We start from the raw sequence: 26,782 nt of genomic DNA, 5'->3' as shown, positions 1-26,782 counted from the left end.
GTCGGCAGGGAAATACCTGTTCGAATACAATACACCATTGTGTAATGTAAGTCCTAAAAGCCAATCTTTTCTCCTGTTGACTTTCTTTCGCAGTTTTTTGGTCCGTATAGTATTGCCCTTATAACCGAACAAGTGAGGGAGGGAGCAGTTCCTCTAAAGTTTTTATCACTAATCACTAAACACTATCAACGTTTGGCTTGAAGGTTAAAAACTCCCACTCGGTAAAAACGATTGACACAAACAGATATAAAAAATACGTTAACATTTAGGAGACATTTAGATGGAGGATTCTGTCTTCTTATATATTAAAGCTTCATAAAAAATGTGAAGTGTATAAATAAAAGCCAAAAGCTCTTTAAATAGACTTTAAAAACATTCTTTCGAGTTCAAATTGAATCTCTCTCTCTCTCCCCCCACCCTCCCCCCTCCCCCTCTCACCACCCTCTCCCCCCTCTCTACCCCTCTCACTCCCCCCTCTCTCCCCCCCTCTCTCACTCTCTCTCTCTCTCTCTCTCTTGGAATTATATTTACGAAAGAAACATGATAGTATATTCGATTTTCAAAAATATATATATATTTAACTAGATATATAATTAACAATGTATTCCTTGTACAATGTATAAATCATGTTTGTAAGGTCAAACGTTTGTAAGACCTATGTTCTGTGTTGTAATGTTTTGGTGCCTGTCCCGGTGGAAGAGTGGACCTTTGGTCTAAACCGGGGCAGGTAAAATAAAAAATTGGTGTCAAAATTGGTCTCTCTCTCTCTCTCTCTCATTTGTTGCCTGTCATGGTGGTGGAGTGGACCATTGGTCTAAACCATGGCAGGATAAATAAAGAAAGTATCAAGTATCTCTCTCAAAAAATAATAATAATGTGTTCTCCAGGTCAAGCAACGGTCTCGCCGATTACTGCCTGTTCGCCACTTCGTTTCCGGACATCCCGAACGCTGTTTAAAGCGTGGCACTTCGATGACAGTCACCAAGTGAGGGCTTGATCCTGGGAATAATGAAATGCTTCTTTCACTAGGTATTTATTTTGAGAAACTTTTTTTAACACAACCCTGTCTTAGCTTATCTATAACAGAGGAACAAAACCGTGCAACGTAGATGTTTAACATTGCCTTAGGGCAAATCTTAGAATCAAGTCATGTGAAAGCGTGAATGTTTTGTGTTTATAACGATATGTCAATTTTGTGTCTAACGCTGTCTGCAGTAGTAATTTAAAAATGCGCTTTCGAGCACTACACAACAGGGGTGTCTATTTTGTTAAATAGTTATGAGTACCAGTTTTAACTATTGTAGAGTAGATCCCACAGAGTAAACTAACTTGACTCAATTGATCGAGGCCCAATTGACAAAGCGGTTGTTTAAAATTAGCCTATATAGATAGCCTAAATAAGCAGTTTGTATTACTATAGTCGAGCTATAATTTAGTTTTATTATCGTACCTAATTTATTTTGGCCTATTGACTTTTACTGTTCTTAAAATTACTTTTTTCTTTCAAACTTTTCGAGGAATACCTGAATTAAAATAAGGATAAGTGCCCACTCATGGTCATTTAAATAAAACGCAGAGAGTCGGCTTAGCGATGAGTGGGCTCTCATGTTGTAAGTTAGTAATTTTTTGCGATTGCCTACTACTAGGTTTCTAGGTGTACAAAGTTGAGAGCCTACTCGCACAACGGAGAGCACACGTTGTTACGAGCTGTAGATTTCATACTCATTTCTGAGTTTATATTTAGTACGTAGTAGCAAATTGTACAAAGTAAATAGAAATGCACAAGAAGGAGGTTACTAAGGCTACCCCTATTTGAAAATCAATTGCCTGGCCTTTGAGAAGTTAACTAAAAATATAATAAACTTTCAAATACTTTTTATTTTGTTCATATTATCATATTTTCTGACACTCTCATAGTTTTTAGTTGTTGTGGCAATAAAACAATATTTTTTTTTTATTTTTAGTAAAAAGTATATGTAAATATTTATGGACAAAAGTAATGAAGGAAGCATTCAGTATAAGATTCGCAGTACGTCATCTCCGATTAAAAATGAACAAGTGTTTAATGGAAACGGCTACATAATACTAATTTGTTACCACCTACTCGGTGGTAAAATCGGTTCCTATGGAATATTTGTTTTTTTTGTCAAACGAAATTCTGGCCACAATTCTCTAAACATTTTTTTTTAGCCAGGATTAATATAACTACATTTTTATCGCCTCGTGATAAGTGATAGTTATTTTACACATAACTTAGACTTAACTCACAATTATATCCAAAGAAAAACAGTTGAAGTTATGGATATTAAATTTTAAAAGTATGACTGGAAGAAATTACATTTGCTTTAAACTTTTTTTATAAAATCACACGTAATTTACTAAAGTTATATTTCATTAATCTCGTTTTGAGAGCCCTTCGCCGATTCAAATTGTGATAAAATGGACGACGACAAAGTTCGTTTGTTCTTAATTGAGCGAGTGACTATTTTGCCAGTGGTACGGTAGAGTCAGTCAGTTGAGGCTCCTGTTCATACCTGAACGCTCCCCTTCACCTCGGCTAACGGGAGCACACTCCCATTTTGTAATTTTACGTGACAGAGCTCTCGCCATCCAAGTCGAAACTTTATTCAACCGAAATTGAGGCACACATTTGCGAGTGGTCTCTTAGTTCGTTTGGAGATCTCTCTTTTGAGTGCATACTCGACTTATGTCGTTATGACATCGTCAAAAACTTACTTAAATGCATTGTTAATATCAATTATACAGAACTTTATTTCTAATACAGCCTCAGTGAACGTTTCTGTCAAAATTACCTTTCTATCCAGATGTAATACATAGGTATTTTACAGAATGTTTATTTCTGACTGTTACAGTCGTATATATCATCAGAAACTATAATATTGGACTTGTCGAAATTATATTAAAACAACTTTTTAGCAAAATTTTAGCAAAATTAAAAATACTGTATTAGTAGAAGCAGTATATAATATCTCCACAAACTCATTAAAAGGATGTTTAATAAGTTTGAAATATAACACGAAAGATGTTTCAATAGAGATTTCAATTTCCATAGATGACATAAATACAGTATACAACTTCAGTTTACATATAAGCAAAAACTAAATTTATTCAGTTTTATTATTGTTAAAAGTCATAAAAGTATTAGCACCATTAAATAGTTATAATCAGTGCATTGGTAATATTCGGAAAGGCCACTCTGTCCCTATCTTCTATTTGTTATTACGCGATATAAGAAGGTGAATATATAAGTACGTATTATAAACAGAAAACTTGCAATTAATCTTTATGAGTGCTCACGTGATCTGAGCTTCAATTTTAGAAATATCTTCGAAAGAAACTTTCTTTTTTCGCCAGAGGCGCGGAAAGGAGTCGCCGAAGCCCGCATCAGAGGCATTTCCGAGCGGTTTCATTTACGACGTCAGATCACGTTGGATGATCTGTGGTTCGGTGCCGCACTTACAAAAGAAAAACATCCCTCGAGATATTAACCAAATTCAAGCTCAGATCACGGAAGCGCTCGTAAAGGTTAATTGCAACTTTTATACTACTAGTACCTAACATATTTATTATACCTTAATCAAATCTACTTAAATTACGTAGTAACAAGTACTAGGTAGGAACATAATTGCCTCAGGATAATAACAATGTACCCTCTGATTATTACAATTTGACTTTCTTGTTTTGAACTATACTTTCCAATTGGCAGTATAAAATGTTGTGTCTTATTATACCTCAATTACGAGACGCGAAGTACTGTAGTTGGCTTAGACAGTTTCAATTGAATATTTTGAACAGCTTATTAATTTGGATATAAAATAGCATTTAATACAACAATTATAATTCATGTTTAGTTTCTATAATATGGATATCAAAAATAAAACTTGTGCTTGATGGAAATGTAATTATTATACATTATATACATATTGTTTGAGAGGTAAAATTGAGGCCAAATTGATGAGTTGTGAGTGTTGTCTGCCTGATGTGTACAGAAAACACATGAAATACTAGGAAACTGAAAGAAAACTATTTTATATTGAGCTTTAATGATTAATTTTACGTGTTAAGTTTTGTATTTTTATTTTTAAAATTTTAAATTGAAGTTTTAAAAAATAATGTTATGATATATAGGTCGACATGATGGTTGATTTCAGTGATTATTTTTGGGTAAGTTTGTATCTTCAACCTTTCAATAAAATGTATTGATATATTTTTGTATATTTTATTTTATGAAAATTGACGTATAAATATATGTTTTTATACGGAAGACAAAAATTTCAAATAACACGTCATTACATAAAGTATGTTTTGGATTGAAGTCAGACTCCAGTTTGTCATAATATAACTTTTATTGACACCTTCTTCCCCACACTACCTTATCAGTTTAACAGATCACAGTTTTAACATAAATTAAAAGATATCAAAACAATATCACTAACCATGTATTTTTTAAATTGCCTTTTTATCACTATGTCTTAAGTTGACCAACGTCATGATAAATTTTAACCTACAAAAATACAGATAGACCATTTTTTGAAAGATTAATTCCCAGCTCTCATACAATAGTTTGCTGGATAAATAATGTTGAAATGAAAGTAAAACATTGAATTGAGCTCAAAGGAATTATATAGTCTAAATAAAATCTAATCTATACTGTCAAGCAAGGTAATATGGGTAGGGTTAACTCAACAATCTCGCATAAACTGTACCTTTTCTATATTGTATTTCTTATGAGAACATTGATTACTGTTTTGTTTCAGTATACCATACCATAGGCTATTTGTGAGCTAGGTATATTGAGAAAAAAAAACATCTGAATATTTCATTAGAACACTTGCCTACTAAGTAGCCTACCCCAAGCAATTTAATTATCCTTTTGGGACCAAGACCGAAAAATTAATATGTCTCAAAATGTCACACCACATTTTGGTGATGTATCCCAAAACTACATAGGCATATTTGCAAGTGTGTTTCTTAAGAGTTGTATAAACCCATAACTAGAAGTCCTGTAAAGGCAGGGAACTTTATATACAATGATGTGCAGAAATGCATTGCCTTCAATGAAAAAAGTAATGTTAAGCTTTTAAAAATCTGAATATATTTACTAGCCTACATGAAACATAACAATAACCAAAAACATTGGTTTGGAATAGTTTTAGTTCAAAGAGGTACTTATATACTGTAGAATCATATTTATTGTGTTTTAATTATTGTATTGCATAATTTTACTAAGTTTCAAAATAATTAGCCTAAACAACAAATTTGTTAGTTTTTATTACTAACAAACATGCACAGCTATACAACATATTAGTAGTGGATCCATACAAGTAGAACATGAAGTAAAAAAATGACTGTACCTTTTTGTTTGGATGGAATAAATTACTAATCTACAAATGTCTTACACTACTATTTACATTATATACAAAAGTGTGCAATGTTACACTATGTCAGTGACAGCACAATTACTATAATTGCTTGACATCTGTTTGTGTGTGTGTGTGTGTGTGTGTGTGCGCGCGCGCGCGTGTGTGTGTGTGTTCAATGCAAACAAAGACAAAACAGCAGGTGTTTAGTTGTTATAAATATTAAATTTAATTAATTCAGTTTTCAGTGGTATAATTCCCAAAATGGTAGTCAAGTGCTGACAATATTGAATTGGCGATTTACCAACAGCTGGTCTGAAGTGAAAATGTCATGCCTTTGATATATCACCACTTGGTCCATAACTTTGTTCTTTTTTAACAGCGATGTAACAATGGCTGGTCCTGAAATGGTTAATATTAATACATATTTAGTTGATGTTTTTATCTGTAAGCAGGTTGGCCTTAAGGTTGGCCATAAGTTGGCCTTGGCTCAGATAGAATTAAAATTGAATTTTAAAAAGTTGCTACTTACTATGTAGCCTGTTAGAAGTTGAGTCAATTTAGATCACAGATAAATTAACCAATTATTGCTGAAAAATCAAACAATTTCTGTTGTATAAAATATATTGGACACATGTTCTATGAATATGGATATAGTTTAAATATATTTGTTAAAATGATTGGAATTGTCATTGAGTTATCTACCTTGTTATCATTATAAGGTTGTCTTGTTATTTAAATTGTATTGCAATTTATAATTTATCAGTATTATTCACATACACAAACTATTGGTAATCTCTGCCATTGGTTTTAAATATTGTTTGCTATATTTCATTAGTTAGTTTTACACTTATATATATTGTTATTGTTTGTGATGTATTTATTGTATCACATTATAAATTTATCAGTTAGTGTATAATAATGGTTCAGCTGCTGTAAAGAATAACATAAATACAAAATTTCATTTTGCTGACTTAGGTTGTATTAAATCTGAATATTTTAACTTATTATCACATGTCATTTATAAATTGCACCAAGAGTTTTAAATAACTCTCAATATTCTAGTTCTAAAACTATTGAAACTCTTTTTACTTAATTTCTATCCATTGCACACAACTCTAATTAACGTACCAACTATTATTAATAACATACATGAAAAGCTATCTGAAATTCTTATGTGTACATTGGAAATGACCAGGTACTAACTGAAAAACTGTACTGTTGGTGGTTGGAAAACTGTATGTAACTAGTAACGAAAGAGAAGGAATTAAAATCTACGAGTTGAATCACGAGCTACTTAATTGTAAGTCATGTTTAAAGAATACAGGTCCCTGGTCAATAATTTCATTTAGGACCTTGCATAAACTATTCATAATCTGTGTGATGAAATGCAAAACTTATTTAGCCTTTACAAAATAAAGGATGATTAAAAAATTATTAGTTAGCCTACAATTTCTGTACATTTCACTCCGGATTACTGAAATAATCTTAAGATGGAGTTAGAGTTTTATATGCTGATTATTTAAGGTAGAATATTCTAAGAGACTGAAATAATTACAGTATTTTTTTGAGATTTCTCATTGAAGGAAAATCACTGACAATTAAAAAGTAAATATGTTCAAATTGCCTGAGCACAATCTCCCTCATCAAGGAAACAAAGTGCAATCCCTCACATATTATGGTATGACATGGTGTCCCTTAAAATCACTGATAAAAAGGTCTGTGATATGAGTTTTATGTCAATTAATAAGGAGGTTATCTACACCACTATGTATCCTGAAAGCAAGGACTTCAATAGTATATTGGTATAATGTCCTCTCAAACCACACAGGGAGAGCCAATGGTCGAGTGGTTTAAGACGTTGGACTTTGAGTCCGAGTTAGAGATAGCGCAGATTCAAATCCTGTATGTGATCCTTGCACTTTTTATCTGTATCATCGACCTTGTTCTGTATCGGCTCTCCCCCTTATTCTGTTTGATAAGATCGTCGCACAGGTCAGTGGCCCATGAGGACGGGCAGAATAAGGCTTAAAAAGGAGATCGGTTTCTCCTTTTTATATAAAAAAAACCAACTAAGGCCCATCAACCCTAAAAGCAGCAACCAAAATCATTTTTCGGTTGATGCAATATATAGTTCTTTTTGGGTTTGGATGTTGATAACTGTCTTAAATTGAAACAGTCTATGATATTGTTGGAAGGATGAGATTCTAAGCGTTTATTTAAAATATACCAATGTTTCTAACTGGTATTTATATAGCTTTTAGTCGTAAGCTACAGTATACAATACTTTGTAATTGTTTGTTAAGTTGCAGCTTGAGTAATCACAATAGACAAATTCATCAGGTTTAAAGATTTCAGTTTGACGTTATTATTTATAGAAACTATTGATTGGAGTCGCCGTCAACATATTATTTTGTTAAAGAGATTTTATGTATAAAATATATTTTTTATTTTCACATTTAATGTAACAGCCATGGTCTGGCAAGAATTAAACATTTTATCTTTGTCCTAAATATTTATCTTTTTTATTTTACTATATGCTGAATTCAATATTAATGAACGGTTTAATAATTTACATAGTTACAACACAAAAAACCAAAACAAAGTAAAACATAATTACTTTAGACTAAATAACTTTTCTTAGGTATAAGACTACATAATATACAAAACCTACACATATTATTTAAGGTTATGTATTCTATAAACATTGTTTTAAATGTACCAAAACATTACACATATTTAACAATTGGAGATTTCAAAAAAAACTTTTTCCTATCAACCATAGACGTGCTAAAGTACCTTAGGCTTACATAGTATCTGTTTGATAGTGTATGTTATTTATAATTCTGTATTATTATAATATGAATATGTTAATAACAGTGTACTATGTTTGACAACAAATACAGATTCTGAAATATTGTGAAATGATTCTTGATTCAAGTGACAGTTTGTTTCGACAAATCAGTAAGTCATTTTTCACATCCATTGGTTGTAGATCTGTACCTTACACTCTATTTATGTTGCTTCAAGTTACCTGAGTGGAATCCAAGATTCGTCATAAGTTGTTCGACTTGGAATTGATGATTGCCCTGGTTTTAACCTTAAACTCAAGTCAATTGGTTTTGTATTGATCGATTATCACGGTATTGAGCTGATAAATCAAACAGGAATATATTTTAAGGCAATACAACTGTTCTGTTTTTTTTTTTTAGGGTGAGAAGAATAATGGATTTGATGTTTTATATCATAATATGAAGTTTGGACTGGTTGCCAGCAAGGAATTAGCAGAATTTTTTCGTGAGAGGTATGTTTAATAAAATTACTTTGATTTAATTAAAACAATTTTGAAATGTGTTAATCTTTATAAGGCCGACAACCGTAGTAGAGGTTCACGCCGAAAAGTGCATTTGTGCCATATTAGACCATAATAGACCTCCACTGTAAAATTAACGGGTAGGGTACGATAAGCGGACCTGGTTTTCTATATCGAAATTGGCAAACGATATTACTTAATCATAACCATCGATATAATCAATCGATACTGATTAATTATTTTGAATTATTAACTTAAATAGTCTATATCAACAGCTGTAAACACTTTAAAATAATACACGTAGGGTAATATTTCAATTTTACATAAGTAATTTTAATTATTAAAAATGGCAGTCAATTTTAGAAAACTACACGACATTGCCTTGAAAGATGATAACACATAAAATAAAATATATTGTTTTTGTGGCTTCAATATGTTGGGACTCAAAAAGAAAACCCTATTATGTGAAATTTGTGGGAAAGAAACAACTGTAACTGTGAGAGGAGCAAGTATGGTCGTCTTCAGTTTTCCTAATTTTTGTTATAATTAGCCTACTTGTTTGATCACTGTAAATATTAAATTCATATTTTAATTTAAAACATATGATTGTTATTGAGGACTATAATAGATACTTTTATATCGATTGACAGTCTAGGATTTGAGATGCGAATATTAGGTGTCGAAGACTACATTCTTCTATATAAAAAACCGGGTCCGCTTATCATACCCTACCCAAATTAACTTTCACAACCAACAGGTGTAATAGACATCAGTTAACTGATTTTATTACTTGCTTATTATTTATCCAAATACCATACAACTAGAGGTCAATGTAACAAAATATTCAAGCTTCATGAAACATGAAAAATATGTACCTTTTCTAGCTTGGAAGTGTTTTAACCTCTGTGTAATAGCCTAACTGGTAACAACCTTAATTAACTTTCCAATTATTTGTTGTTACTTAAATTCTACCGAAGGTAGGAACTTTAAATTTGTTTAATTTTGTTAATATTAATTTAGTTTATGATAATGTATGTAAAAACGATATAATGCAATGTTCAATATTTATTACAATGTATCAAACTTACACAAATTTTTTACCCACACTGTTAATTTTTTTAAACTTAAAATTATATCAGTAAAAATTGATTTTTTTACTTGAAAGCCTACTTCATAAGGAAGTAGATGTGAGATACATTAATTTCTTGTGAAAATATGAATTTTTAAGCAGACAAATTTCCTTAGAATGAAAAACTCCTTGACATTCATGGATTCAATAATAACACAAACATTAAATAATTAGAATGAGGACATAGTTCATGTTGTAATTATGGATTAAATTAGTTATACTGATGTGGTTGTTACTTAGTTCAAGTATAGAAGAGTACAACTCCAAGGTACTGGGGAAGTTAGCCAAGCAAGCTGGCAGTGGCTGTGTACATGGCACGTTTGCTCCGGTGTGGCAGGCTCTGAGGACCACAGCCGAAAAACTCTCCTCTCTCCACCTGCAGATGGTCCAGAAAATTACAGATCTTGTCAAAGAAGTCACAAAGTACGCGGATGAACTACACAAAAAACACAAGACGGTGAGCGAATGATATCTTCTCCCCAGCATTCTTTTTTATTCTATATTTTAATTTGAGTAGCATCAGAAACACGTTATATAACTATTTCGTATTTCCCTTTGTTATTGATTTGGTACTGAACATATGGTATTTAATTTAGTGTGTGTGCAGTTTTGCTTATTTATTGATACTGGATATGTCATACCTTTACAGTTTATGTATTTCCCTCTACTGTAAGTATCTTATTGCAATTTATTTAATTTTTTTCTTATACATTTGTTACGTGGAATTTATATTTACTATTAATTTGGGTGTTGTATGTAGGATAACTTTTCACCAAAAAGACAAATATAGCTATTTAAACTTTATATACAGCTTTTCTGAAAATAAATATTGTTGTTACTATTACTGTATGTGCGTACATTTAAAGAAGTAGTCTACAAATTAGTAAATCATAAATTGAATTATATTTTTATTGTTGTGTTTTTATATGTTTTATTGTTAGTAATTCTTTCCTTCTTTATTAGTCCAGATTTCCTCTATTCATAATAGAGTGGATTCTAAATTAAAATTTCTCACATTTAAGCATGACAGGTAAACTATCTCTATAATTAAGGGGTTTTCTATGTTTCTATATAGAGATAAATATAAATATGCGGTAAATTTGAATGTCAACATTTGGGCTTTACTTATAAGTATATAATTAAGTAACACCATTCTGAATTATATTCATTGCTTCAAAAAGAATTTACAAAAATAAAACATTATTTCTATAAAGGTAATTTATTTTTACACATAAAATAAAAAACCAACCTTATAATTTAGTTTAGTATTAATTGTTTAGAACTTTGTTGTTCTATTGTTCGTCATAAAATTATAAAACCATATTAAATTTTCTCACTGATAAGTATCTGTAATCTACTATCTCAAAGCAAGTATCAGATGTTTGGTACAATTACAAAATTAAAATACTTTGTAACAAATACTTACTTATAAATATTTGAAATGTCCAATATTCCAATCCATCAGTCTTCCAAAACCTTTTTGTTAAAATCGTTCTCTAAAAATGAAAAATTAATTCACAACATATAGTTTTATTGCTGGTAAACTTGTGATATTTATTTTACCATTTAGTACCAACATTATTTATGCTGTTAAGTCCTTTTAATAGACAGGTGAAAGAATTAGGAAGTAAAATATTGTTGAAATAACATACTATTGAAATTGTTCTTGCTTATATTTGTTTATGTCCAATTCATTATTAATGTATTAATAATCTATTTCTGGATTTATGACTTGTTTTATTGTTCTGTTATATCACATTTTTATTGTTAATGTTTTTAATTTAAACTCCCCAGCATTTATAACGGTCATGTGTTGAATGTTCGCACAAAAAATTGTATTTCATGAGTTTTGAACATTTTCTTGTAAATGGTTATAACATATACATCAAATTTAATTATTATTACATTTTTATGTGCATACTTAACGTTATACAGAAGTCTTGAAAAATTTGGACCTAAGCAAAGCTTGAAAGTTGTTAAATTATTTTTAGAAAGGAAAAAATGTTTTTGAGACTGTATGCCACTCACATTTTGTAATATCAATCTGTCTATTTGTTTTTTATTGTAAATTTCATATTTCATTTACAACATTGTGAGTTTGACATGGCATCTTAGTATGACGATACCCATCCTTTGTTTTTAAGTTCCGGTATTGTTGGGTCTGGATGAAGTTGTCCAGTGAATCTGTGCCTGTGGTATCTAATCATTTTGGCATTCCACATCCAGGTGAAGGAGGAGGAGTGTGGGACGCTGGAGGTGGCTCAGGCAATCCAGTCGACGTCAGTCACCCTCCAGAAAGCCAAGGATACTTATGTACAGAGAGGAATCGAACTTGATAAGCTAAAGAAAGACAATGCGTCAGCTAAAGAATTGGAAAAGGCTGAAATTAAATTAAAAAAGGCTCAGGAAGAATACAAATCCCTTGTAGAAAAGTATGGTACAATCAAAGAAGAATTTGAAAAGAAAATGTCTTTAGCATGTCAGGTAAGTTGGATACAATCAATAAAGTAAGTAGATAGGACTGAAAAGCCCTTTCTAACACTGAACCTGGCAACTAACATATAACACCAGGGCAGGCAGGGCATGTGGCTGCTTGCTAGGATAGGAACCAGCCAATTCGTAGCTAGAATACTACCTTATACTTAGTAGACTATGCTATCCACGATCACACATTTAATACTAGACTAATAATGGAGGGCTCAACGAGGTGGTTCCAGGGTTAAGGAAGATAGGCTCACAATCCAAATAATGCTAACTCTAACTAAGCGGTTAGTCATTGGTTATTATTATCGTCAAGGAAGAATAAGTTAATCTTACCTAGAAAGCAAACATTTTAATGTTGAGTCTAAAGCAAAATTGTCACTTGGTAATTTTTCAACACACAAGGTGGCAAAATACCCTGTGGGTTTTCCACAAATTTATTTAGCCTAGATAAATTATAGCCTGTAGTTTAATGCTCCAAGTTATTTTACTTTGAAAACTCTGTATGTTATATTGTCTTAAGAAGAAAGAAATGTGTGAAATATCAATTCTGTCTGTACAAACCTTTAGATTTATGAATATTTATATATTAATACAAAAAGGTAGCTGTTTGAACCTTGAAGTATTTTAGCATTTACAGGAATAAAATACTTTTTATTTCCTTCAACAACATACAAACACTGCGATGGTCGAATTGCTAAAATAAACTAAACGTTGAAATAAATTTAAAATTACAGACATTTATAGTGGTTTGAAAATATTCTTTTAGTACGTAGAAAGAGTGTTTAGAAAAATAATTATGCAAACATTTAAACAGTTTTTTCTGCCAAGTATTACTATGCTATTCGTAATTTATTCTATAACTTAACCCTGGAACGGGTAGTCAAATTTCTTTCCGTGGCAGATTGTATTCGGTACCTTATACTTTGTCTCATCTTGTTTTATTATTATATGTATAATATCAAATACATGTATTATATTGTACAATGTGTACCTCAGGAATGTTCCAGGAATATTTTTATTATAAAGTAATAAATATATATGTGTATATTAACCCTGGAACTGGCGGTCATATTTCTCTCAGTGGCAGAGTGTTTTAGTACTTCATACATTGCCTTATATTTTTTTTATTATTACATGTTTACTCTAAAGTACCTATGTCATATTATATATTGCTTTATTCAGCATTGTTCAAGGAACATTTTTCACATAATATAATTAAAACAAAAAAAATACCCTTACTCTACCTCTTCAGGAAAAAAATGTTTTTTAGAAAAAAGAAAAGTTAGTTCAAAGTTTTTGATTTGTAAAATTTTTGTTGTTAGTGATACGCAAAATCTAAAATATACAAAAGGAAGAGCATTTAATTCTGAGTAAAAATAAAACAACACATAGTTTATAAGGTATTTTTTTTTACATGTGGTAAACGTTACAAAAATTATACACTTACATTCGAAAGTGCTACTTACCAACAAAAGTAAGAACTTCAAAGCTCACTTGGATTTGTACAATCTTGTAACTATTAGTTTATATTAATTTTCTATTTTTTAATTTTTTATTATATATTTATTTAATTATGTTCTGATTGAATGTATAAATCGGAATCCTCTTTGTTGTTTATTTCATGTACAACTAGATCTCGAATTTCACTTGAACGATCGCGGAAATTACGATCCATTATGTAAACACGCACAAAAAACTTACTATTGTTGTGTCATATACACAACCATCATTACAACGACCTCAAACAAACAATAAACCAGATAGAACACCATGCAGGTGACGAAATAACAATAGCCGAATGAACCAGTTGACTCATCGCTGCGCGCGCAACTAGCGCAGTACGCGGGAGAATGTAAACAAACAGTTTAGAGATTACAAAACGTATGGACGTGTAACGAAACGATAAAATTATTTATAAGTGTATTATTTACATAAATTGAACCTTACTCTTTCGATTGGTATCAATGTACAACTAGTTCTCGAATGCAACTTGAACGATCGCGGAAATTACGATCCATTACGTAAACACGCACAAAAAACTTACTATTAGTGTGTAATATACACAACCATCATTACAACAAACACAAACAAACAATAAACTAGATAGGACACTATGCAGCTGACGAAATAACAATAGCCGAATGAACCAGTTGACTCATCGCTGCGCGCGCAACGCGGGAGAATGTAAACAAATAGTTCAGAGATTATAAGACGTATAAACGTGTACCGAAAAAATAAATTATTTATTAGTGTATTATTTACATAAATTGAACCTTCCTCTTTCGATTGGTATCAATACCGATACTCTTTGATCGTGTTTTAAGTACGTAATATTGAGAAATAAAAGACGTATTAAAACGCCCGATATCGGGCGCTGCCATCTAGGATGCGACTAAAACGCCCGATATCGGGCGTTTGCCAGTTCCAGGGTTAAATCCAACTATAACTTTTATACAAAAGTCATGATTATTGATATAATAAAGTAAATATATAAGAGGTAGAGCATTAAATGTGGAGTAAAACCAAAAATAGTGGAAGGCCCAAACATTTTAAAGATGTAAACACTAAATATACAGCTTTACTGAAGTTTGAATATTGGTTTAGATGATGGCTATGCAATAATTTAGTGGTTTAAAATGCACTATATGTACATGATGTAAATGCAAAATTATCAGACCACATAGCTCAGACATGCTCCTTCAACCTAGCTATCACAACTCAAAGGTCAAACACCCTATGCCATGATCTTCGACACCAAAACCTACTGAACCTTATAAAGTGTTTCTTTTGAACGAGAATGGGAAAATGCCACCTGTACTTCATCTGCAGAAGAGGGCTACATAATTATTTACTTCATTAATACTGTCACCCAAGCTCTCAATGCAACATATTCCTTAAAAACTCAAAAGTTTAAAAATAAACGAAAACTAAATCACTTTGCTGACCAAGAAGCTTTCATTTTCATAAACTCCTATATACCTGCACAGAACAAATATGAGTGAACAGGAAACCTGAAGGATAAAGAGAACAGCTCATTTTTAGAAAAACTAAGACAAGAGGCTGAAGGCTTTAAGAAAGAAGGCATCTTCCAATTTCATTGAAAGAACTGAAAAAAAGTCAAAAGCAGTATGGCAAGTGTTACAATTGTAAATGAATGAACTCGCCTTCGGCTTGCTGAGTGCTATGCCCCCAGGCCCCGTAGAGAATTTTGGGGATAAAAGGAATTAGGTATTATTTGAATTCGGAGATGACGTTTTTGAAATTTCATGTTCACAGTTGTATCAATTCTTTGCTGATGCTCAGCTAAATGATGTGTGATGTATAAAAATAATCAAAATGGATTCCTTAGAAAATTGAACTTATTCTAGAGTCTAATCTCCAGAGACTGAATCTAATCAGACAAAATGTAGTAGTATAACAAAGTAAAAGAATTATTTAAGCTATGAAATGGACAAGAATTTATCAAATTTTTTAATTTGAGGGGTATTTTCAGGATGATAAATAGAGATACGAGGAAGTACCAAAAGTCCTTTTATAAAAATCACTTAATTACCAATGAAGATATTGTGTTAGATTTGTGTTCCGGCCTCTAGATCGATCGAAATTGGCTTTTGAAGACATATAAACAAGAAAAATTGCCTAGATGTAACTAAAGTTTTAGGCTTTAAATGCGTTTTGTGTCTTAACTTTTAGAGATAAAAGAAAAAGTGACTGGTCCATTCTTGTATACAGTTTTGGGAGAAAAGACTGCACTGGTCAGCTCTTCTGATTTTTTTTAGAGCAATTTCAATGTAGAATTTGCAACTAATAGGTGTTTTCTTGGAGTTACATGGGCTACACTAGAATTATGCCAAACTTCAAGTTTCTAGTATACCAGGAAGTGTGTTAGAGTCTGTGTACTGACACAGACACCAGAGTCTGTGCTAAGACACCACTGTTGTTCAAAGACATGAGCAGGTTCCACAGAAGAGGAGAAAGGACGCCTGGGGACAGCCCCTCGTAGTCCTAGCACTGATGCTTGCTCCCATAAGAGTGGTGGTAACCACCCTGTCTATGGGCAAGGCCCTTATCCAGTCACATATTTGACCATCAATACCACGTCTCGAGACCACATTGACAATCACCTGAGTGCCTGTATTGTCAAAAGCTCCTTCAATGTCCAGAAAGACATCCATGGCTACTTCCTTCGCTGCCAGCGCCTTCTCAATCGTGCATACCAGTTGATGCCAGGCTGAGTCGTATGATCTTCCTGGATTGTAAGCATGTTAATTTGTATGTAGAAGGTGCTCCAAGAGAAATCCCTCCCAAACAAACCTAGCAACCAACCATCTTTTCCATGGTTTTGAGAAGAGAAGAGGACAGACATATTAGCCTAAAGGACTTAAGTCGATTCATGCTAGACCTCCCTTGCTTCGGTATAAACACTACTCTGGATACCCTCCAGAATAGAGTGTACCTGAGGGTCACAGAGGCCCTGAATAGCCTGCACAGCACAGGGGGAAAGAGAATATCCAACCCCCGCTGCAAGCAAACCGGTCTCACTCCATCTCCCCCGGAATTTTATATGGACTAAACGAGTTAGTCGCCCACTCAATCCTTCAGAAGGTTACTACACGACACTCCGAACTCCACTGTGAGTGAGCGGCGTGCCCCTCGGGTCTCCCTCCACAGCTCAGTGGTTGATCCTTGTTATAAATTTTACAGTCCGGAAAGTGTGTTCCCACCATAACTTTTAGAACTCTCTCCGGTTCAGTAACATGTCTAACTTGACCGTCCTTGAGACCACCAAGAGGCAAGATGGGATTTTTCACCAATAGCTTCTGAAGCCTTGCACAGCCCTGTGTGTCAATGTCAGTGCAGAGTTTCTTCCAGGCTAATCTCTTAGCCGTACAGACCTTGTGGTTTTACAGTGCAAGAGCCTCGTGGTAGGTCTCCCAAGTACCCCAAGTTTTAGCTCTCCTGAATAGAGGCCTGACTCTCTTCCTCAAAGAGGCCAGTTCAGAGCTCCACCAGGCTACTTTGGATCTTTTCCTGTTAATAACTGGACAACTGAGATCAAATAAACCCATAATTGCACTACCCTGAACCTCCGTTTGTGATGCATTACCCCTGCACCATGCATCTCTTAGGCACAGGTCGTCTCACACAGTGGGATGGGGGCAAAAGCAGTGTGTGGTATGATTTTGGACAGACCAGTCGAGACTGGTCATGGCCTACCTGGCACCACTACTGCACAGCGCCGAGTGCAACCACCGTGCAGAGTGCACAATGGGGACACTAGTTTACATCGTCGGGTTCAGTTGAAAGCAGATCCACCTTTTGCCATGCCATTAACTAGCGTTTATCTGAGCCCAACAATTGGTTGGATTTGGATCCCCCATTGGTCTTTAGTGGCAACTGAGTGTCACCCCCTGTGGAGGTACTTTCCCAGTTCATTGGGGATTACCCGAACTAAGGTCAGTCCATGATACACTCCTCTGGGATAGGAGGTGATAAGAACAGGCGCTCTAAGCGCGATAAGAACAGGCGCTCTAAGCGCGATAAGAACAGGCGCTCTAAGCGCGATAAGAACAGGCGCTCTAAGCGCAATGAAGCTTCTAGGTACAAAGGTAATAAATACTACCTCCTCAGAAAGTCACATGAAAATAATGCAGGAATTTCCTGAGGCTGAAATGCTAACCAATGTGTCAGAAGCAATGGTTAAGAAATACTCCTTTGAAAAACCATATAGAGTCTCTATAGGGTTTTATCCGAAAGGGAGAAACGGATTAAAAAGGAGGTCTACACTACAAATGGAGTCCTGAAGTTTAACACAGATGGTTCGTGCCTTGACTCTAGGGCGGGATTCGGAATATACGGATCAGGAATAAACCTAGCAGTGCCCCTGGAAAAACATGCCACGGTCTTCCAAGCGGAAGTCATAGCAACAGAATCATGTGCGAGAAGACTCATACAAATGAGGACAAAAGGAGCAAAATACTTAATACTCTCTGACAGCCAGGCTGCACTGAGGCACTTGATACCTGTTTGTTTGATTCTAAAGCAGTCTGGGAATGCAAGAATGTTCTGGCAGAGCTGGCTAAGAATAACAGAGTAACACTCGGTTGAGTGCCGGGCCATGTGGGCATTCATGGAAATGAAAAAGCAGATATCTTCATCAAAACGGGAGCGGAGTCCATTATGGTGGGGCCAGAGCCAGGTTGCGGGATAGCTTACTCCAACATGTGACAGATCAAATTACAATATTCAAATATTCACGGGGAATCAGCGGGGAAACGGTAAACTGAAAAAAACATGTGTTGTCACGGTTATGTTTTATTAAATTAATAGTATAAAAATAAATTAACTTTACACGGGAACAAATTCAAATAATTAAATTAGATCAAACACAATTAAATTCATTTTATTTAAAAGTACTAAATATAATGAAGCAAACCAGCTAGTTTGGGGTGTTGAGACAAATGGAATGTTGAAGGGACAATGACCTCAGAAAGCACATGTTGTGAAAATTTAAATAAAAAATTGATAGATAAATAATTAGGGTAAATAGAAAAGACTCAAATTGATAAATTATAGTGGACATTATGGAGTTCTCTATTTATTAACAACGAATTAGATTAAATTAAAGCGTGAAGACGCTGGTTTGAACAATGTGGACATAGGACAGATGCTCCTGACAGTGATGTGAAAAATTGTTCGTTAAAAGTAAAAATTTACTACATGGCGATGGGATACAGCATTTATTAAATAAATTTACATGAAAACAAAGCAAAATCAGTGAAATTAAGTTATAAATGGTGTGCAAATAAATCGAAATAACAAAGTTTCTGAGTTTCTTTACTTAATATCTATCTCAGCTGCCAAGACAATTGGTAAGTGTTAATATAAGTCATAGCCAAATAGACTCACAAAATTTAATACCTTTTAAATAAATTAGTCAATTTGGACAATTCTGAGATGAATTGAAAAATTTCAGTGTAAAGACAAAGCCGTACATTAAAATGCCATTTTTATACAATTTAAATTTGTATTAAAACAGTGGCAATCCAGAAAGTACTGTGAAACCAATCACCTTTATCCTTAAAATTCAACACAGTGAGTTTTTTATCTACACAAGGATATAGCCTACTTGGATCCTGAGATTACAATAATTTAGATCACGAACCACAACACCAATCCTAATACATTTGACCTACCGTGTCACTCCGAACCACGGTATAGTACACGGCCCACGACACATCATGTAACCAACGTGAGGCACTACACTTTAACTGAACCGGAGCATATGCCACAACCAATTAAAAATCTGAGCAGCATAACATGGAGCAACTACACATCATATAAATACCGAAACAGCTCAAACAGCAAAGCTCTTGTAAACGATTGGGAAAAGAGGATAAGAAACTTTAATTGAAGCAGGGCCTCTTGATTAAGACAATCTAAAATGTTTATCTTTCCTTATGCTAAAGGATGGGCATCTCTCCTAGATCAGAGTAAGGAGTATACAGGGTGTACATAAAGTCCTGCACTGGTATAATATTTTCTAAACGATAACAGATAAGTGAACAAGATTTGGTACATCAATACTACACCTAAAAATCTACTTTTTGAAGGAAAACTATCAGTTTTCTGTAATATCATGGGGACGTCCCGCAAGGAGTCAGAAGGAAATCTTAAATAGGAGCATAGGTCAATATGCACCCATCATTTTAAAGGGCTTATCTAGCAGAGTTTTAATGCCGCAAACCACACTCAAAAAGATTGATCTAGTACAAAATGGCGGCTGTTCAAAGGTTTTACTTGGTTACATTTCATTAGTAGCCATAACCCCGGTAAAGCAAAACTGCAACCAAACGAATACTGCAGATAAATACTACATTATGATTGTCAGTTGTACAGAAGTGAATTATGACGTAGGTTATCCTCAAGGGTTACAAATTTGGTCCTAATATATTGGTAACAGTGTTTAAATAGGCTCTTACGTCAATGCCGTAGTGTGGGGTGCTCCGTCCTGTTGAAACCAGATATTCTGGTAATGTTCTCCAAACATGTTTCGAAGTGCTGGAGTAATTTCATTTTTCTAGCAAACGTTGGTATGATATTGCACTTAAATTTCCTTCAATAAAGAAAAGGACCTACCAAACTGGTTACCTATCACACCAAGCCAGACATTCACCTTTAGTGGATACGGCGTACGTGCCTCCCGCATCCAGTGAGGGTTTTCGCTACTCCAGTAATGGCAATTGTGCCTGTTTACGCTTCCATTCAGCATAAATGAACACTCGTTCTGAAAACACAATATTGTTTGCATCAACTTTGTTGCCATCATAGTTCCACAAAATTCTATACGTCGATCGAAATCATCTTCGTTGAGTTCGTGCACCAAATTAACTTTATAAGGCTTAAAATTAGAACCCTTTCAGAATATTTTTAACAGACGTAACAGAGATGTCATGAGTTTGTGTTGCTGAGCGTAGGGACTCTTGCGGATTTTCAATAAATGAGTGCAATACATCTAAAGAGTTGCCTTCAGTTGTTGCAGTAGCGGGCCTTCCTGTCCTATGACGATCGGAAACACTTCTGTTTCCATAAAGCGTTGAACAGTTCTCCCTACAGTTGTTCTATAAATTGGCTGCCTCTCATGAAAGTAGTCATGAAATAAATGGCATACTTCCTCGTGTGATCGTCTGTTGTTTCCCAAACCAACCATCATAAGAAGTGTTATACGTTCACATTCGTCAAGCGACATAGTGTAGTTGAAGAACTACAAGCAATACGACAAACTCTTTTGTACTAAAGTGCACTGATAGAAAGGTTGGACAGCACTACTAAAACAAGAAAACTAGAATAGCCTACTATGAATAGACTGGCTAATTGGAAAGTCCAAACTGCGACCCAAAGATAAGAGCTTTCTAATTGTTACTGTTATCAGGTTTTCCCTGTTATCAATATATTAGGACCAAATTTGTACCCCTTGAGGATAACCTACGTCATAATTCACTTCTGTACGACTGACAATCATAATGTAATTTATCTGCAGTATTCGTTTGGTTGCAGTTTTGCTTTACCGGGGTTATGGCTACTAATGAAATGTAACCAAGTAAAACCTTTGAACAGCCGCCATTTTGTACTGGATCAATCTTTTTGAGTGCGGTTTGCGGCATTAAACTCTGCTAGATAAGCCCTTTAAAATGATGTGCATATTGACTTATGCTCCTATTTAAGATTTCCTTCTGACTCCTTGCGGGACGTCCCCATGATATTACAGAAAACTGATAGTTCCTTCAAAAAGTAGATTTTTAGGTGTAGTATTGATGTACCAAATCTTGTTCACTTATCTGTTATCGTTTAGAAAATATTTTATACCAGTGCAGGACTTTATGTACACCCTGTATAAAAATGATAATAGGGATGCTGACAGGACATGGCCCCCTTAGAAAATATCTTATGAGGGTGAGCCTTAGCAAGACTGATGAATGCATACTCTGCGGAGAAGAGGAGGAATCAGAGGAGTATATTTGGCTAAACTGTCCTGCCATATAAAAATTATATGTAAAAGTCTCAGATTCTGAGGACACAAATATAAGCAAGAGATGCACAAAGATCCTTTTATAACTAAGTGTGGAGACAAACGTCTCTCTCCCTCAGTATAAAAGAAAGTCAGTCCATCCCCTAGACCCCTACGTACCCCTTGGGGTGCACGGAGAAAAATTGAAAAAACTAAAGAAATAATTGTTTTTGTGCAAAATTGCGAAGCCTCCATACCTTTCCCACTATACTTGTACGGTGTGATATTAAAAAACTGATTACGGTTTTTTGTCATTATTATTGATATATTCAATGGCAAATAAAAAAGTCAAGAAAATTGCTGACGTCATGAGCGTGTTTAGCGGCTAAATAAAAAGTATAAATTTCCAGTTTTCAGACTTTTCCCAGTGGTTTGAAGCTAAAACCTACTTGCGTGCAAAATTTCATGTTTCCAGCACTTCTAGAAGTGGGTTAGAGTTTGTATACCCTATCAGTCAATCAGTGAGTTACATATGCGGCTGTATAAACCCTCCTGGAAAAAACTATCGCACACTCCCTTATTTCTTAAGATTTGGATAGTAAATCACTGTTAATTCAAAGCTTTTATTAATATTTTGAGTTAAGTATGTGAAATATGAATAAGGGGTTTGAAAGATTTCAAATCATAGGAAATAATATATACTATTTTATCATTGAGTAAGAGAGGTTAGGAAAATCAAAATTGAGCACAAATTCTAAACAAAATTAAAAAGTAGTAAAGTGCACCTCAGAACAACGATAACTGAAGGACTGTTTTCACAGCATCTTGTATTTCCCCTTCTCGCATTTATAGCAGCCTGCATACGTCTTCCCATTCCTTCAGTGAGATGTTGGAGGCGATGTCGAGGGACGTTATTCCATTCTTCTGTTACGGCGGCTTCTACTTAAGCCATGGTCCAAGGTGCTGGCTGTCTGGTGCAAACGTGCCTTTTCAGCTCGTCCCAAACATGCTCTAGTGGATTAAGGTCGGGACTTCTGGCTGGCTTTTCCATAGTGTCGATTCCGACCTCATGGAGGTAGTCCGTTACAATCCGAGCACAGTGTGCATATTCGTGCATGAAGATGAAGTCATCACCAACAAAGGGGCGTATGGCATCACATGTTGTTCCAGAATGTTTACCATATACGTATGAGCATTTAGAACTGCCCCATGTATACCCACCAATTCTGTGCGAGCCTCAAAAGAAAATCCACCCCAAAACATAATCAACCTACCTCGAAAAGGCTCTCTTGCTGATATACAGGTTTCAGAAAACCTTTCTCCTTCACGTCACCACAAACGTTAACCCCCATCAGGACCAAACAGATTTACTCTGGTCTCGTCTGTAAAAAGTACACACTTCCAACCTTACAATATCCAATGCCGATGTTCTCGAGTAAATTGTAGGTGAGCTTTTTGATGATCTCTGGTGAGTCTTGGGCCTGTACCAGGTCTCCTACTTCGTAAATTAGATCCCCAAAGATGGCGACGAATGGTTCGAGCAAAAATATTGAGACATTTCTGGCTAATGCCTGTAGATCAGAACTTGTAACGGCCTGTTTTCTCAAAGTAATAAGTCTCAAAAACTGATCATCCCTTCGGTTTGTGGCTCTAGGACGGACCTGCCTACGCCTCCTACAATCAAAACCTCTGTCACGGAATCGAGAGACTGCCCTACTAACTGTGGTGCGATGTACACCTGTCCTTTACTACACAATTTTTCTTGTAACAAATAACTTTACATAAATAACAATTTATCATGACTGTCAGTTAGTAGTCTAATTTTCCTTCTAGGCACAGAAGGTTTTTCATTCACAGAAGAAAATACATTTATTCCCCCGTAAACTTCGGGAATAGTTGGACTAATCATACCCTGGTTAGTACTTGATTTGCATAATTGGACATTATTTGTATGGCATGATTTATGTCCCTTACCCTGACTGGATGAGTTGCATAATGACATTTTAGGACTCCCAGAATTTTTATCCTCCCCAATATCCACTCCTGTTGTCCCGCCAGGAGAGTCAGGTTCGTGGAGGACAGCAAGGACGGAGTAAGGGTTACTGTGTCCAAAAGAGAGATCTTGGGGGTTACGGAATTGATTTTTTCTGTGATTTTGAACAGTTTCCCAACCAGCCTCATCCAAGTGCTCGTCTCCTGCAGGAAGAGAAGTTGACTCAAGTATCAAATTGACTAGATCGGACTGTTTAGCCTGTTTCTCATTTATTTGAGTTGTGGTACAGGATTTGTTTTCACTTGATATAACATTTAATATTACATGATTATACAAATCAAGAAATGATATCTGCACCATTTTACTACAGTAAGCCTCATTAACTAACTTAAAATACATAAGAACATTCAGCCAGACTCATAGTTATTGCTTTGTTTAGTACATACAGTCTCATTGAGAGCAAAATCGCTTATGCAAAGTGCGCTATTCCCTTCTGCTTGCAGGAAACGAATAACACTCCTCAATTCACATATGGCGGAAAAATCAATAGAGGCAGCCATGTTTATGTGACTGCAGCTCAGCACAAACTAGCCACTTGAACTTACGCAGTGATAAATGTTGTAGCGGGGAAGATGCATGATAGACTACTGTGCACACCGCAGACCTCGCATGTGTCTGTATGTCATGGTGTGAGATTGCAAGTTGAAAAAACTGTCCTCGTTACAAAAATAGAACACTTCCTTTTGGATCTATCCTTTTCTTCAGATGCCAAAAAAACTTAAGGTTAAACAAGGTTAACCAACAACAAGGTTAGGTTTAACTTTGTGTTCGTGCAAACAAACACAAAGTTAAACACTAATCAATATATGGCAATGAACTTGCCAAAGTCAAAGCTAACAATACAAAAGGTTATATATAAAAATCTCAAGCATATACCTGGTGGTCCAGAGTGGTTACACTAATCAGTGCATCAATTTTCTGTTGTAGCATTTCCAGAAAATCGAAGAAGCCCACTTGAAGCAGATGAAAGATTTCCTGAATACCTATGCAGAATTAGTTGAAAATAATCACGATTTAATAGGTCGTGTAAGTATTGTATTTTTTACATTAGGATTAGCATGTAATAAATCCTTTAACCCTTTAAAGTAGAGTACATAAAGTTAAGGTTACACAAGGTTGTAAACTGATATAATTGGCGTAAAGGTCAGAACTGCAGTAAGTTGAGCTTGGTATGACTACTTGTACTACTACTAATAAAATACAATTTGGTTTAGACACTCTTAATATGAATACCAGCAATTTGCCTGGTTGAATAATTATGCTGTTTATCAACAACTGCATTATCAACTGCATGGGCCTTGAATTACCACTAACTCTGTAGAACATAGACAAAACTTTGAATACTTATAAGTGTCTTAAGAGTAATCAGAAATCAGAAACTCTTTATTATAAAATTTCTTAGAGAAATATATAGCGTCAGTTTACAGTGGATACAATTCAAATTGTATACAAAAATAATGTCACTCTTGAATGTCTTTCCAGTGCACATATTCATCTAGGGTGTAGAAGGGTCTTGATGTCAGCCAGTCATTCAGCGATGCCTTCAGCTTCATTCCTTTAAAAGCTTTTAGTTCTTGTGGTAGTATGTTGCCAATGGCGCAGTGTAGCGGGTACGGCGGTTATCGCAAGATAACCAGATCAAGCAACGTCGAGCGTGGCCGCTGCTTGGATAGTTGACCGCTGAGCGATCCTGTCCTTGCAAGCGGCCCGCCTGCCCGGCCATTGGTGGTGGTTCGGAAGTCACCTTTAAGCCGTTGGTCCCCAGGTTAAGTGTTAGAGAGGGCTTCTTAGCCCTAACTTCGCCTGGTAAAATAAGACATTCTTTACTTTACTTTTATGTTGTACAGCTTCTTGCCAGCATATGACGGTTTTCTTTCATACAGTGTAAGATGGTGGGCTGGTAGTTGGTAGTTTGTAGGATGTCGGGTGTAGTAGTCGTGGTGGTCAGCAGCTCGAGGTAGGTTCTTCCCATCAACATACAGAATAACCTCCCGAATATAGAGGGCAATCACTGTCATGATTTTTAGGTTCTTAAAGGCTTCTTTACAGGTGTCTCTGGGGCCCAGGCAGTTAAGAATCCTTATAGCTTTTTTCTGAAGTGGCATTAGTCATTGTAGGTTCTCTTGAGTTTTCAACACACTAACCTCGGATTGGTCTCGTTTTGAAGGGGAGGAGTCAGGCTACACATTGTAGTATATTTAGTGTGATAGGTACTAAGTTGGTAATGTACCCATAGCAATATTTAATGTCTGCACCAGTTGAGGCGATGTATCATACGATGTGGTCTGATACGAATAAAGAATGCTCATAGGCTGCTCTCCTGTGACGTCACATCACGCCACTACCCTACACCCAACGGTCCAAGCTGGCTACCCAGCAGTCCACCACCAGACACTGTCATGTAAACCTCCGTGTCCCGTTCATTCCTTTACGAGCGGTCCTAGAGCAATGGTACTCTAAAATGTAATGTCTTATTATTTATCCCAACCCATATAGTGTACAGTGACGACCTGCATATCTTACAGTGGCGACGAGGGTAACAACTGCAACAGTGGAACATAGTGATATAGTGCGAAAGGGCAATAAGCGGAGAACACGTGCAAATAACAACGAATGTGCAAGGACATTCGGGACATTGAAACAGTGAATTACAGTGATATAGTGTGAAAGGGCAATAAGCGGAAAGAACACATGCAAATAACAATGAATGTGCAAGGACATTCGGGACATTGAAACAGTGAATTACAGTGATATAGTGTGAAAGGGCAATAAGCGGAAAGAACACATGCAAATAACAACGAATGTGCAAGGACATTCGGGACATTGCAACAGTGAATTACAGTGATATAGTGTGAAAGGACAACAAACGTAATGAACACATGCAAATAACCGCGAATGTGTGTATGGGTCCTTT

At 35.0% G+C, this 26,782-nt stretch overlaps 1 protein-coding gene across 3 annotated transcripts in view; it reads left to right on the top strand.

Moving 5' to 3' along the window:
• The first annotated feature begins 4,013 nt into the window (after positions 1 to 4,013).
• The window catches only part of LOC124368763 (F-BAR domain only protein 2-like), a 114,780-nt gene continuing 92,011 nt past the window's right edge, over positions 4,014 to 26,782 (top strand). For all 3 annotated transcript variants that reach the window (XM_046826115.1, XM_046826114.1, XM_046826113.1), the window contains exons 1-5: positions 4,014 to 4,185; positions 8,594 to 8,685; positions 10,064 to 10,280; positions 12,050 to 12,307; positions 24,796 to 24,894. In XM_046826115.1, coding sequence (XP_046682071.1) covers positions 4,156 to 4,185; positions 8,594 to 8,685; positions 10,064 to 10,280; positions 12,050 to 12,307; positions 24,796 to 24,894 — 696 coding nt within the window. In that variant the 5' untranslated portion in view covers positions 4,014 to 4,155. The remainder of the gene's footprint in view (positions 4,186 to 8,593; positions 8,686 to 10,063; positions 10,281 to 12,049; positions 12,308 to 24,795; positions 24,895 to 26,782) is intronic.

Source organism: Homalodisca vitripennis, chromosome X (assembly GCF_021130785.1).
Source record: "Homalodisca vitripennis isolate AUS2020 chromosome X, UT_GWSS_2.1, whole genome shotgun sequence".
NCBI classification, from domain to species: Eukaryota; Metazoa; Arthropoda; class Insecta; order Hemiptera; family Cicadellidae; genus Homalodisca; species Homalodisca vitripennis.
Note: the sequence above shows the minus strand (reverse complement) of the source record. Positions and strands in the feature narration are given on the sequence as shown.